General features: G+C 35.1%; 1 protein-coding gene across 1 annotated transcript in view; it reads left to right on the forward strand.

Annotated features, from left to right (window-relative positions):
• Positions 1–15,920, forward strand: part of AGMO (alkylglycerol monooxygenase) — a 347,698-nt gene that overhangs the window by 189,400 nt on the left and 142,378 nt on the right. Inside the window, exons 11-12 of the mRNA XM_055272539.1 lie at positions 4,634–4,716; positions 5,248–5,353. Coding sequence (XP_055128514.1) covers positions 4,634–4,716; positions 5,248–5,353 — 189 coding nt within the window. The remainder of the gene's footprint in view (positions 1–4,633; positions 4,717–5,247; positions 5,354–15,920) is intronic.

Consider the following 15,920-nt stretch of genomic DNA (forward strand, 5'->3'; position numbering starts at 1 on the left):
ATCAACAGAGTAAACAGACAATCTACAGAATGGGAGAAAATATTTGCCAACCACCCATCTGACAAAGGACTAATGCAAAATCTATAAGGAACTTAACCAAATCAACAAGCAAAAACCAAATAGCCACATTAAAAAGTGGGCAAAGAACATAAACAGGCACCTCTCAAAAGTAGACATACAAGTATCCAACAAACATGAAAAAATTCTCAACATCACTAATCATTAGAGAAATGCCAATGAAAACCACAGTGAGATACTGTCTCACACCAGTAAGAATGGCTATTAAAAAATAAAAACAGATGCTGGTGAGTCTAAAAAGAAAAGGGAACACTTACACACTGTTGGTGAGAATGTAAATTAGTTCAGCCACTGTGGAAAGCAGTTTGGAGATTTCTCAAAGAACTTAGAACTACATTTGACACAGCAGTCCCATTACTGGGTATATATCCAAAAGAAAATAAATCACTCTAAAAGACACATGCACTCATATGTCCATCGCAGCATTATTCACAATAGCAAAGACATGGAATCAACCTAGGTGCCCACCAACGGAGGATTGGATAAAGAAAACGTGTTACACGTATGCCATGGATTACTATGCAGCCGTGAAAAAGAATTCAGGTCCTTTGCAGCAACATGAATGCAACTGGAGGCCATTACTCTAGGTGAATTAGTGCAGGAGCAGAAAACCAAATATTGCAAGTTCTTTCTTATAAATGGAAGCTAAACATTGGGTACCCTGGACATAAAGATGACAACAATAGACACTGGGAACTAAGAGGAATAAAGGGGGGGCAAAGTTGAAAAACTAATTGTTGGGTACTATGCTCACTGCCTGGGTAATGGGATCATTCCTATCTCAAACCTCAGCATCAGGCAATATACTAATGTAACAAACCTGCAAATACATCTCCTGGACCTAAAATAAAATTTGAATTTGTAAAAAATGAAATAGATTGTTTTCCCAAAATATCATTAGCAATGTAATAAGAATTAACATTTAATATATTAATACTAAAACACAAACATAAAATATTCATTTTATTAGTCTTTCAATAAACATACTGAGTTCTATAATCTAGGCACTTGGGATAGGACAGTGAATGAAGAAATAAAAAGTTTCATTGAGTTTACATCCTAGCAAGAGGAGACAGACAACAAAGAATGCACCAACAAACATATAAGTGTATAGAAGTGGTAAATCATATGAAGAGCAATAAAACAGAAAATAGTTATAGAGGTTTTTGGAGAAGTACTATTTTATGTCAGAGGGACAAGAACATGTATTTGAATAGAGACCTGAATGAAATGCAACCTAATGATCACTAGGGGAAGTCATTTCAAGCAGAAGGAATAGTAGGTGAAACAGACTTGAGTGGGGAAAATGTTTGTCATGTCTAGAAACAGGAAAATTTCTGACATGGCTTATTATGAGTTAAAGAGCGAACACTAGGGATTAATAGTGGGGTATGGTATATTTGGGCTAGAGTGATGACTTTGAGCTTTATTCTGAGTGAGCCCCTGGAGGGTTTAGAACGTGTGACATGATCTCACTTAAGCTTAAAAGGATCACTCTGCATGCTGTGGGTTGGGGCCTGTGGTAGGTGGACAGGCAATTTTAGAAGTAGGAAGACCAGTTGAGGAGTATTTCAACAATTGTTGGGGAGATCATCTTGGGGTGGAATAGGGTATTGTGCTGTTTATAACACATGCTTTTATTCTGGATATATTTTAAGTATATCTCTGATATATTAGAAGTAGACAGTGACAGACAAAGTTAAGGACCAGCCACAGGTTTTTGTCTTCAGTAACTGAAGGCTAGGAGGTGTCATTTTCTAAGATGATGAAAACTAGGGAATATATGTTGTAGAGGAGGAGCTCAAAGGCAGTGTTTTAGTCATGCCAAGTTTCAGTTGCCCATTTACCAGTTAGAGATGTTGACTAGGTGGTGGATTCCTGCATCAAGTTTGTTTCCACTCTAATTCCAGTAGTCAGGATGCAGTTTGGTAGAGAGAGTTATTTCTGTTGTCCAGGGATCATATATTTCCTAATGAAAGTAAATACATGTACTTATTCCATCTCTGAGTTTCCTATGACATCTGGAAGAGCTAATAGACCTTCTATTTATGCTTCTCAGTTGTTTATCTTATTGTAATTAATTAAGATTAGCCTAAGCTCCTGAACACAGTAACAATAATACTAACCATGACCATCAGTTGACTTTTTTTACTCTGTGCCAAACACTCTTCTAAGTATTTAATAAGATTACAGTCCTTGCCAAACGTGTATTTTATTTCAAATGTACCAAATGCATAGCTGAGGCTTTAAAATGTCAAATAATTTGCTCATGGTTGCATGGGTGATAGGTTCGAATAACAAATTCTGTGTTCTTAAAGAGCATTTGCAATCATACTACAGATTTTGACATAAATCATTTCTCCCTTTTATGTAAATTATTCCCCGCGAAAACCCACAGTGAAGCAATATAGTGAGAGAAGCCGTTTTAATCAAACAAAGTAACTAAACAAACCTTAGTTACTTCTACCACCAGGAAAATATTTTTCTGGTTTTTTTCTTTTTTTGGTCTCATTCTTCCTAAATGGACATCGCTGACCTCCACATACCAAAATCTTAATAGCCCTCTCCTGCTCTGGTCTAAGACATTCTGGCTTTCACTGACTCCCCCATCTTGTATCTAATACCTATCATTGTGCCCCTATTCCTAAACATTCTAATACTTTCGTATTCAGATTTTTGACCACTCAGCAATACTCTTCCACTAAAGTATTGCTTTGGAGGTTTAAAATCTCTTGACAATTCTGGCTGCCATTCCAGGAAGTTGGCCGTGAGAGATGGGGCTGGTTTTTAAGAAGGTATGAAGCTACGGTACGGTACTGCATGTGAGCAAAAATTGACTGGTGGCTTTTGTTTACTGTTTATAACTTTGGACAGATGCAGTTTAGTTGCAAGTAAGGATATTAGCTAATAGGTGAAATTCCTTGTATTCATTTCAAGGGGCAATGAAGGAGTGCTTGCATAACGTTTTAGGCACTATTTTAGCCAATCTGTTGTATCTCACCTCTGGATTTTCATAAAGATGGAACTTAAGCTCCACCAGTGAGTAGGGAACTCATCCAGAAACTGTGTTCAATACTTTGAATTTACTGATCCACTTTTAATCTGAAGTCGTGTTCACCTGGCTCTAAACTTTGGCTATGTAATCTCAATTTAGACTTCTGCCATTAGCCCCTTTAAATATATTGCTCATATGTATTCCACCATCATCATGCTTTGTGATCAGGCAGACCTGTTTTGAGTTTCAGAGGTGTTATTTGCTTTCCATGTAATGATGGAAAAAGTTAGATAATCCTTTGTTTCCCAGATTGTGTGCGTTTTTTTTTAAATAAAGCCGATATAATGACAACTACTCTGCAAAGTTATTGGGAATGTAACAAAATTAAAGTACAAGAAACACATGCCACAGAAGCTGTAAAATAGTAGATGTTCAATAAACATTATTAAATTTTAATATGTAAATTAAATGCATATTTATAATTCTGATAAAAATGTTTTCTGTTACAATGATTCAAAAGGTAATTTTTTAAAAAATTAATCATTTATTTCAAGTACATTAGGATAAAACCCACTTTATGCAACTGTACCCTTTAATTCATTTTTCCTAAAGAAAAGTACCAAAGACCAGACTAAAATTGAGACAGACATTTAAAGGAAAGTCCTTTGACTCAGTCCAAAAACAAACTGTAAATGGTTCATTTTTCCAAAACAGTTAGTTTTTATACATAATGTAAAGAATTTTAAAGTATAAAAAGAGACTGCTGTACATATACTTAAATTAGAATTCTAGTATCTGCTTTTCCTCTAATTCTTCTGGAGCACAAAGCATATTTGCAAGTCAGAAATCTAATAATCTCAATGGACAGACTGTCTTAGAATAAGCTTTTACCCTTAAGATACCTGGAAAGACAGTACTCATTCTTTCCCATGGCTCAAAGTCCAATGTATAAGTAAGTTTTAATTTAGTTTACAAAACTCTGCCATATTAACATGAAGAGCACACTAATGCTTAATGTTAAGTGTTGAAAAGATAGCTTTTGACATGTACATATGAGCATGTAGATTGAATCAAATATGAGTGTATATGTGTAATGTCCTTTATATGTATGCTTTCACTCATAAACACAGTCTCCTTTAAATATTTTCTGTGTTAGAGAAAGCTTTGCATTTGAAACCACAAAGATTTTGTTACACTAAAAATGGCTATTAGAATGCAATATTCATTAAAATGTGAGTAATTTATCCATATGTGGGGACTCACATGCTTGAAAAAATTATAAAAGTCAAAACTTTAAAGTATAATTTTAAATGATGATGAACACTTTAAGCAAAATATCATTATGGAATTGTCTAATTACTTCTCCAAGTGTCCAGCAAGGAACTGAACGACATTAAGAAAACCAAAATGTTTTCTGTGTAGTCAAACTTTTCTGTAAAGTGTCAATGACAAGTGGTATAATAAGACATAAAATTTGGGCTGTTTTGTCAGCTTTAACTGTTCTTGTACCTTTTAACAATTCTTCTAATGGCTCCATTGATCTCCGTGTTTGTTTGACAGGCACTGTCGCAAGTTACTCTCCTTCTGAGGGTTTGCTTCATTATCCTGACCTTGACTTCCATTGGATTTCTTCTGGATCAAAGGCAAGAAGTGAAATTCTTACATTGTTTTTACTTTTACTCAATTCAAGAATTTTCCACAGAGTGGTAAAATACCAGTATATTATGTAACTAGTGTAGTTTTAAAAATAAATATAAAATTTTGGTATTTGACTTTTTATTATTTTAGAGAAAACTATATCAGTTCTCCTAACTACTCATTTTTTAAATGAATGAAGTATGAAGACATTAAATCACTGAAAAGAGTCTCACTTACTTTAAACTCTAGAAATTTAGTTGCCTAATATTTTATTTATTAGCTGAAAATAAACTTTATAACTTATCAATGCTCAAACTAAGCAATATGTTGATAAAGAACAGATATTCCCTAAAAAGATGAGTGTTCTTTCTTAGTTTAATCACTATTTTCAAATAGCTTCAGGGGACATGCTTTTCAAATATATTAAAATACTAGGTATTCCTTGAGAATGTAAAGTTTATCTTTATATTAATTATAACATGAACATATAAAGAGCATATTTAAAGCTAATGCATGTTAATTACATTTTATTTCAGGCCCAAGGCAGCTATTATGGAAACTCTCCGTTGCTTGATGTTCTTAATGCTGTACAGATTTGGTCACCTGAAGCCTCTTGTCCCTTCCTTGTCATCTGCTTTTGAGGTAAGACATGTGTTTTAGGTAGCCACAGGACGGCGTATACCTATTGCACATTTAATTTATTCATTCAATGATGTTTTCTCTACTTCATTTCTGACCAATACTTGTGGGAAATCTTGATCTTTTTTTTTTTTACTTACCAGTACTTGTTAGTTGTGTCATCTGAGCTAGTTAATATTGCTGAGCCACAGTTTTTTGGCCCCTAAAGTTGGATTGATATCATTAACCTCATAGAGTTGTTGGACACATTACATTACACAACCTTCATAAAGAAATCAGACCATGTAGTAGGTTCTCAAGGAGTGGAAAAATTGATTTTACAAAAAGTTTTGGCAGAGACTCTGCCATTTGAGATTTTTTAAAAGCTTTTAAAGTGAAAATTGCGATCAAGTTTCCTTGTCAGTTACCTATAAAAAGTAATCATTCTATGGAAATAAAGTCACAGAAGTCAATGAGATTTTTTCTACACTGAAAAATACGATCTTTTGTGATGGTTAATTCTTATCTTCTAAGAACTGCATTGAACTTTTGGGTATGTATTTATTGTTTAGAATCTAGGCAGCTGTTAAAGACATTTATTTTCTCATCACTAGTGCATTAATAGAGTGTATTATGTTTCTAATTAAGGGTTATATTGTTTAACTTTGGTGCCAAGACACCGGCCAACATCACCAGAATGTGCAATGTGTAACTTCATTTAAGCATTAAACATAAATACTAATATCCCCCGCTCTTAGCATCAGTGAAAAACCCAATATATACACTTTCATTATTTAATTGATTATAAATTGAAACAACTCCTTTGGAGGTAATTTGGTGATATCTATCAAAATTGCAAATACACATAACCGTTAACCCAGCATTTCACTTCCAGGAATCTGTGCTACTGAAATGATACTCTCACACATATGCGAATTGGTGTATATGCAATATTATTCATTGCAGCATTATTTGTCATGACATAAGATTAGGAACAACTTAATGGCCATGAATACAGGACTATTTAAAATTATTATTCATTAATAAAGTAGTAAAACATGCATCTATAATAATAAAACAGGAAACCCTTTAGTACCAATAAGGGGCAATCTTAACAATAAAACATGATACAGGATCCCATGTGAAGTATCCTGCCATACAGTGCACATAAGTATAAAAACAGGGAGAGGGAGATACAGGCATATAAATATATAAATATATTTTATTGTATGTATGTAAATACATCTAGGAAGATAAAACCTAACATGTTGCTTGTGGGAAGGAAAGGTGAATTTTGTGGTAAGAAGCAGAAGATTCTTTATTAATATTCTTTGATACCTTTAAAACTTCTTAACTTCTAAACCATAGCGGTACATATACTCATTACATATATAATGTGAATTTAGACCGTGAAGCATACTATCTTAGTATCAGGATCTTGGATATCATCTAATTTAATATATCCTGCATTACAGTTGATTTAATGTGTATGTTTATTTTGTTTCTTCAAATTATAACCTAAAAGCAAAATAAAGAATCATAAGTTATACATATTTAATAAAATTCAGAAATATACGTGCTGAAAAAAATCATAAAATCAAAGAAAATGGCACTTAAACCTTAGATGAGGGGCACGTTCTAATTTAAGGCATGAAAGACAATAATTTCATTTAATGAGAGTACTCTTAGATTTATGGTGATAGTTTATCTTACACACTCCAGAAGCAAATAGAGAACATAGGTTCCTTAAATTAGCCAATGTTGTAAATACGTGGGAATGTTTGCTTACAAAAACATATTGCATTTGATATTCTTTGATGATGAGATGGTGGAGGGCAATGTAGTATGTCCAGCTTTTAAGCATGATGAACTCTAGTGATAAGATGATGTCAGTTTACTTATTTAGTTAATAGATGAAAGTGAATGGTAAAGACTTGAACTTTGAAGCCATATTGCCTGAATTTGATTCTTGGCTTAAGAACTAAGTAGCTGTGTGTTCTTTGGCAATTACTTCACCACTTAACTATTCTTGGTCTTGCTTTCCTCATCTGTAAAAGGAGGAAGTATAGCATCCATCTAAATGGGATTTTGAGGATTAAATAAGAGAATATGTGTAAGGAATTTAGCACAGTGATTAACACATAGTAAGTGCTCCACAAAAGTTAGGCACTGTTATTATTGTTATTTTATATGAACTTAAGGATCATTTGAAATAATTATTTGGCTGCTTGGCCTGCCTTGAGATCCCCAAGTCAAGTTTGGAGATAGCTAGAATGAGAAGTGGGGAAGAACAACAATGTTGAAGGAAAAGTCAGAGCTATGAATTCTTGGTCCTGACACTGTATCTGTGACTTTGGACTCTGTGCCTCAGGTTATTCAACTGTAAAATAGGTTTTATAAGAGCTAACCTGCGTTGAGCTCTTACTACGTTCTAAATGCCTTACTAGTATTATTCCATTCAGTATTCATACCAAACCTATGATGTAGTTGCTTCCATTATCTTCATAATGAGAATATTGAGGGGTGTACACAACTTGTCTAAATGCACATAACTATTAAGTGAATAAGTCAGGGAACAAACTCAGGAAGTCTGACACTATAACTCTTAATGATCAAGGTACATTTTCATCCATGTAATGATAACTATACTCATCTACCTCAAGGGTTGTAGCAAAATATAGCAAAAGTAGCTTGGAAAATGTAAAGAGCTATAATAAAATGTCTTATCAATTTAACTGCAAAAGAGTTTTGAAAAGACATGTGGTTTGAATAATTTACCTCCGGATTGTCTTTGGTTTATGATTCAAGGAAAAGAGGACCCCATGGAAAAAAATCTTTCAGGGTGCTTAGCTACTCTTTCCATAAACTACTTCTGTCCATCTGGGCACATGGCATGGCCAGTTCTTCAAGAGTAGATGTTGCCTGTGATCTGCCACTGGAATTTTTCCTTAAAATGTTAAAACAGTATTTAGTTCACATGGTTTGGTGGAAAAATGAAGTGCCACAAAGGAGAGAACACAGGAAGAAATTGATAAATTACAGTTATCATTGTTCATATTACCATTATTAGAGTGTTACTATTATTATTATTAAAACTAAGCCATTAATGATTAAACTTGAGCAAGTCTTCTCTGTTGAGAGGTCAAGTGAGATGGCAGCGTAAGACTGGATAAATATTTTGCTAGCAACCTTTTTTTAATCTGGAAAGTAGCCTTTTCTTTCCACTTCTTTTTAAAGCTAAATATTGTAAAAATTACAACCAGTTACCAATTCTTATATTATTAATTATGAATTTCAAATCTGTGTTTTCTTCATATTTGTATCTCTTAAAACTTTATGTAAATCTTTGCCATTTATCAGAGTTTTAATAAAACTGTTATTTTATTAAAACTGTTCTTCAAACAATGAGTATAGAAACCTAATAAATGGCCTCAGTGACTCCAGTCAATATGAATTAGGGCTGACTGACTAGGAGTGATTATACTACAAGGACACTATATTCTCTTCATTTTTCTTTGAAGCTATCACTAGAATCAATGTCAGTGAAGCAATAAATCCCCTTTCTCCTATAATATAAGTCAATGTTGTATATATTGGTAGCATCAGCTTGCAACCCTATGACTCTTCTCTATCTAGCAGGCTGGCTGGAGGTTTTCTGTTATTATTTTATTATATAAGTCAAACTCAGTAAGTCTGCATGGTAATAGTCTTCCTACATTATTTGGGAGATGTGTGCCTATAAATTTGTAGTTATCCTCTTTCTGGCAAAGTTATTCATCTGTTTTGCATAAACTGTTCGATGCAGAGAAAATAGATTGTAAGAAGATATAACCAAACTTCATTAGTGGTTATGTTGATCTGTTGTTACCTAAATGGTTTTATTCTTTCTCTCTCTCTCTCTTCAATTTGGTGATGAATGTATTCTTTAATGAGCATAGATGCCCTTTAATCTAAATCTCAAAACCTTTTTTTTTTCTTTCTTTCTTTTTTTTTTTTTTTGAGACAGAGTCTTGTTCTGTTGCCCAGGCTGGAGTGCAGTGGCGCGATCTCGGCTCACTGCAAGCTCTGCCTCCCAGGTTCACGCCATTCTCCTACCTCAGCTTCCTGAGTAGCTGGGACTACAGGTGCCCGCCACCACACCTGACTAATTTTTTTGTATTTTTAGTAGAGATGGGGTTTCACCATTTAGCCAGGATGGTCTCAATCTCCTGACCTCATGATCCGCCCGCCTTGGCCTCCCAAAGACCTTTTTTTTTTTTTTTTTTAACTAAGTTTACATGTTCAGAGTTTTGTTGATAGGTACTGAGAGGAAATATTTGAGAGAGATGGCTGCATGACCCTAGAGTTGTCACAGCTTCAGTCAGAGACACCATCGTGCTGATGACAGTGACAGTGAGCAGCCCACTGTGGACAGAAGCTGCTTCTAAGCTGTGTTAACAGTGTCCTATGGCTCCTATTCATATAAGGCATCACTTAGTAACAAATGATTTCCAGAAACCATGATTCTGTAAAAATGCCAATATTCTAGCTATAGCCGTCTGGCATCACTAAGGTGAAGAAGGCATGGGAATTATTTTGCCTGCTTATTTCTGCTTTATTTATAATTTATCTGGTTTTTTCTTCTTATTTTCATGAGGATCATAACCTGATTTTATCTGCATGTGTTCTCAGGTGTGGGCATGAGGGCATGCATACATATTCTTTATTAATCTCAGAACTGCCTGCCTTAAGAATTGACCATATCCTGGCAGTTATTATAGCTTTTGTATCCAGTTGACCCTTAAACAACATGGGTTTGAATGCACAGGTCCATCTATATGTGGATTTTTTTTTCCATAAATATTACACTAAGTGTGCCTGTCTCTCTGGCCTCCCCTTCCACCTCATCCACCTCCTCCACCTATTCCAACCTCTGCCACTCCTGAGATAGCAAGGCCAAACCCACCTCTTCCTCCTCCTCAGACTGCTTAACATGTTCAGATGAGAAAAGGAGACCTTTATGATGACCTACTTCTTCCTTATTATTTTTCTTAACATTTTCTATTGTTTAGCTTTATGTTACCATAAGAATACAGTGTATCATACATACAACATACAGAATATGTGTTAATCATCTGTTCGTGTTACCACTATGGTTTCTGGTCAACAGTAGGTGATTAATAGCTACATTTTCTGGGGAGGCGAAAGTTATAGGCGAATTTTTGACTGCACAGGAGGGTTGGCCCCACTAACCCCCGAGTTGTTCAAGGGTAGAGTGTACTTATTGCTAACAATGTAATACTTCCTTTGAAGCTTATAGTTATCTTAATTTTGTTATCAGTCATTCCAACCAGACTTTTTGAGTACCTCTGTCTGCTTTCATTTCTCTTCTGCATAATGAGAATAACAATAGTAGTACCTACTTTGGCGGGTGGACGTGTCATTTAAATAAGATTATACATACAAAAAGTACTTATAATAGTGTCTGTAAATGTGCAGTATGTTGTGCCTACTCCGCCAAAAGCTTCAGTACAACTAACATTACCACTCCTATAATTACTACTGAGAATATAATAAAAGCACAGGCTCTAGGGCACATGTGATGATTCTTAGTAAGGAACACATTAGTATAAGTTCTCCTTTTCCCAGTTAGTTTCTCTGAGTATTAAAAATGTCTTTGGAACATGAATTTATAGTATTTTTCTATAATTCAAATACACTATCATATGGAAGGGTCTCAGGATTTTTTGTATTTTATGATTTCATATATCACAAATTAATCATGATTGCAGTGACCATGTAACATACAATAAAATATTTTATTTAGAACTTGTTTGGCAAATGTGGATTGCTCAACCCAGCTTAGTGAGAAATGAACAGGGGTAGGAGTTTAGTTGTTGACTGTATTTTAGGATAAATAAAATGATGGCTCTAAGACACAGCAGATAACTTTGCTTCTAACTGAGTCATATGAAAGATTATCTTTGTTCATTGGACTCATATTTAAGAACTGCTTGCAAAAAACTTTACTTCTACCAAAAAAAAATACGTGATATATATGTAGGCCACTTTGACTCTTCCCCACGTTTAAATTTAAGGTATTTCATTTAAAAAAAGTAAATATATTTATTTTAAATGAAATGTTTTCACTACAGTAATAGAAAACCACACATTAGAAACACCCAAAGCATAAATTTAAAATGTCATCAATTTATGAGCAAAAATTAAACTAAATATGAGTAAAAATAATGAATCTAATTAATCTCTGTATTTCTTTTTTTTTTTTTTTTTTTTTTTGAGACAGAGTCTTGCTGTGTTGTCCAGGCTGGAGCGCAGTGGTGTGATCTCGGCTCACTGCAAGCTCCACCTCCTGGGTTCACGCCATTCTCCTGCCTCAGCCTCCCGAGTAGCTGGGACTACAGGTGCCTGCCACCATGACTGGCTAATTTTGTGTATTTTAATAGAGATGGGGTTTCACCCTGTTAGCCAGGATGGTCTCGATTCCTGACCTCGTGATCCACCCATCTCGGCCACCCAAAGTGCTGGGATTAAATCTAATTAATTTATAAAACTCCATATCTGAAAATAAAATCCTTATAAAAATGGCATTGAACAGGCTCATCCAGTAATATGGGGATATTTATCTTAATGCCATTGTTAAAATCACTTCTATCATTTCCATCCCAACCCCTGCTTTATTTTTAAAATGTTATATTTAGACCATCATCCCCAATACTTCAAAGAATAAAGCCAAAGCAAGCAAAATTAAGACGGTAGAACAGACCTAAAACTCAGAGAGGCACTTCCTTGTCCTTCTCTTGCTGGCAGTGGGTGCCAGAGATGTACCATGAAGACATGTTCTGGGAGTTTCTGTTAATGTCAGAGAATACATGAATTTGAGTTACCTAGGAGTGGGTTTGGGTTGCTTCCTTCTCAATGGTTCAGAAGTCCCTGCTAAGCTCGGGAGAGGAGAAGTTTAAGGTCTTTCTATCTTGGAGAGGGAGTGAGTTTGGAGTGCAGAAAATCCCACCTGCATCTAAGAAGGGAATCCCTGGAGGGATTCTTACCCTCCTAGTTCACAGTTCTGACTGAAATCATGTGGAGTACCAACATTAATTAGTACGTATCTTACCCTTTAGGAAACACCCTACTTGTCTTCCAACTGTGGAATCTAATTACTATGCCTTCTTACTTCTTATTAGTTATCCTTTCCACATTATTATCTCCTCTGGGCAGCTCTTTTGAAAAAGCATTAACCCAAGGTTAACAATTTGCTACCTCAGCCATTTTATGTGCAGAAGAAACCAACACTCACAGCAGCAACCTTAAGACTCTTCAATTTTTATTGACTTAATAAATATTAAATGTGCACTGACAATTCCTGCTATGTAGCTGTTACATGCCAAACTTCAGAAGAGCAAATTGTTGTAATTTCAACTCTAAATAGAATGCTGAATTAAATGTTTATTGACTTCAAATTGCAAGGGATGCATATTCAGATGTCTCTTTTTACCCAGTTAATATGTCAACATACATGTATCAGATAAGGAAGATTCATCAGTTCTTAGCAAGCTTCATGGGTTCTTCCTTTTCCTGTCTTGCTTTTTTTCTCTTCCTTTCTTTTCTTTGGTATGTATATATGTGTTTGTTTATTTGGTAAAATTCAGGCTTCCTTGGCATTTATCTGTTTTTGCATGACAGACCAAGCCAAAACTTAATGGCTTAAAACAAAAGAAGATTTATTATTTCTCACAATTTCTGTGGTGTTTTCTCTGCTGCGTTCACCTGGGCCTACTCATTCGGCAGTATTCCACATAATCAGCTGAGATAAAAGGAAATGTGGAAAGACTTGTCTCTGGCTGTCAAGGGAGCACACTGTTTTCTGTCCGCATAGCCTCTCACCCTCTAGTGGGCCAGGCCAAATTCTGTACATTGCAGTTGCAAGATCTGCAAGGCTGAAGACTGCATCTGCAAGGCTTCTTGAAGCCTAGGCTCAGGGACTCTATATACTTCTGCCACATTCCATTGGTCAAACAAATTATCAGACCAGCCAAAAATCAAAGGGTGGGGAAATAAACTCTTGATTAGAAGAGCAGTAAGATCAATTGCAAAAGGGCACACATAAATTTAGGGCCTTTTATCGGTCTACCACACCGAGGTTTTATTTATTACTTGGGTTCATCTCACAGTGGTGGTTAGTGTGTTGTCATCACAGAATGTTTGTCTGAAGTCATCTTAAACGAATCATTTCAACTGTTTATCTGGCTACAAGATGAATGTAAGGAATAGACTGTCCTCAACAATGTTTCATGATATGTATGCTAGTCTGCTATATACATACTTTTGGGTTCAAGGTGAAACACACACACACACACACACACACACACGAATATTCATAGTATAGAGCAATTTTGACTCATCTATTTCAATATTATCCAAACATCTATTTTTTTTTCTTTCTTTTCTTTTTTGAGATGGAGTCTCGCTCCTGTAGCCCAGACTGGAGTGCAGTGGCGCAATCTTGGCTCACTGCAACCTCCGTCTCCCAGGTTTAAGCGATTCTCCTGCCTCAGCCTCCTGAGTAGCTGGGATTACAGGTGCCTGCCACCGCACGCGGATAATTTTTTTTTTTTTTTTGTACTTTTAGTTAGAGAGGGGATTTCGCCATGTTGGCCAAGCTGGTCTCCAACTGCTGACCTCAGGTGATCTGCCTGTCTCGGCCTCCCAAAGTGCTGGGATTACAGGCTTGAGCCACTGCACCCAGGCCCTAATATTTTTATAAAGTGTACAAAGTTTACATTTATAAGTAGTAGCTATATTAGTTTTATTTAATATTTTTCATCACATGCATTTTTTCATACAGCATTTGAGAGATATTAAATTAGATATATTTTTATAAAAGATAAACACTATTCTAAATAAAATTACATAATACCAGTAAAGTATTAATAACACTGTGTTATCTGCTATCTGTGTGATACCACTCATATTTCCACAGATAGAACAGTTATTTTGTACTTTGTGCTTATCATTTCCATGATTTAAAGAAAAAGTAATTTTTCAGATTTTCTTCAAGGTATCATTAAGCAATATTTCATTTTTTAAAATTTGTGAGTACAATAAAATGGTATATATACTATATATGGTTTCTTATACTATATATAGTTTCCTATGCTATATAAAATTTCTGCAAAAATGTTTATTTTTCAAATGTATTCTTTTTGTTGCCTGTACTTGTATCCATTTCTATTCCTGTAAATTGGTTCACTGTTGACTATACGTATCTGTCTATTCTCTAGTGTTTGTTTCTAGGTTTTTCTATTGCAATGCTGCAATAAAAATTCATGTACACCTCTAGTGCACGTGGCATATATGTAGAGTTTCTCTAGTTTATACATCTAGATGGGAATTGCTGGATTGTAGCAAATGTGCTTGTTTAAATTCTTTAGCTGATGCCAAGTTGTTTTCCAAGTTACTATAAAATGTACCACTATCAGAGTGGACCTTTCCTCACCGAAGTTGTAATTGTCAGATTTCTAACCTATTGTCCATTTGGGAAATTAAGTAGCATCTCACTGTATTTCTAATTACTATTTTCTATTTACTATTGAAGTGGATCATTATTTTATGTTTACAGGAATTTGTGTTTCCTTTTCTGTGATTTTTTTTGTACCTTTTACCCATTCTATTGTTTTCTTTTTCTTGATTTTTAGAAATTCTATGTATGATTATAATATCAGTCCTTTGTCATTTATGTTTATTGAAAGTATCTTCTCCCAGGTTGTAGTTTGTCTCATCACCCCTGGACTGCACGCAAATGTTTTTTATTTCCATAGAGTAATTCCATACAATACAATACTCCCCTTTATGTATGAAGATGGTACTATTATACCATCCATTATTATTAATTCAGATAGACATCAATTTTTTCCATATAGTGCTGATATATCCAGCTACAATTCCTCCTCTAACAACCAGTTTACATTTATACAACTCCTGGGGAGGGTTATGAATACCGGCTATAATTATGCAAAAATATTAAGCTAATACATAATTTGAATTAATTCCATGATCTTGCCACCTGTTTTTTGAGACAGAGTCTCGCTCAGTTGCCCAGGCTGGAGTGTGCAGTGGCGTGATCCTGGCTCACTGCAAGCTCCACCTTCCGGGTTCACGCCATTTTCCTTCCTCAGCCTCCTGAGTAGCTGGGACTACAGACGTCCGCCACCACGCCTGGCTAATGTTTTTGTATTTTTAGTAGAGACAGCGTTTCACTGTGTTAGCCAGGATGGTCTCAATCTGCTGACCTTGTGATCCGCCCGTCTCGGCCTCCCATAGTGCTGGGATTATAGACATGAGCCACTGCACCCAGCCAATCTTGGCTTCTTTAGCAAGATTTACTATTTTAATTTTAAGTGCACAGATGATGATTTTCTCTATTCTTGTATAGGGGAGGATACTCACTTAAAATTAATCCCAAATTCACCCTACATTATATCAAAATTTCTGAAACATTGGAAAATCTATGTCCATGGTACTATGTTAGTGAGTGCAGGAATCTTCTCTTCAGTAGGCCAAATATTTATCATTTTACCTGTTCATTAGCCATGTA

Source organism: Symphalangus syndactylus, chromosome 3 (assembly GCF_028878055.3).
Source record: "Symphalangus syndactylus isolate Jambi chromosome 3, NHGRI_mSymSyn1-v2.1_pri, whole genome shotgun sequence".
NCBI lineage: Eukaryota > Metazoa > Chordata > Mammalia > Primates > Hylobatidae > Symphalangus > Symphalangus syndactylus.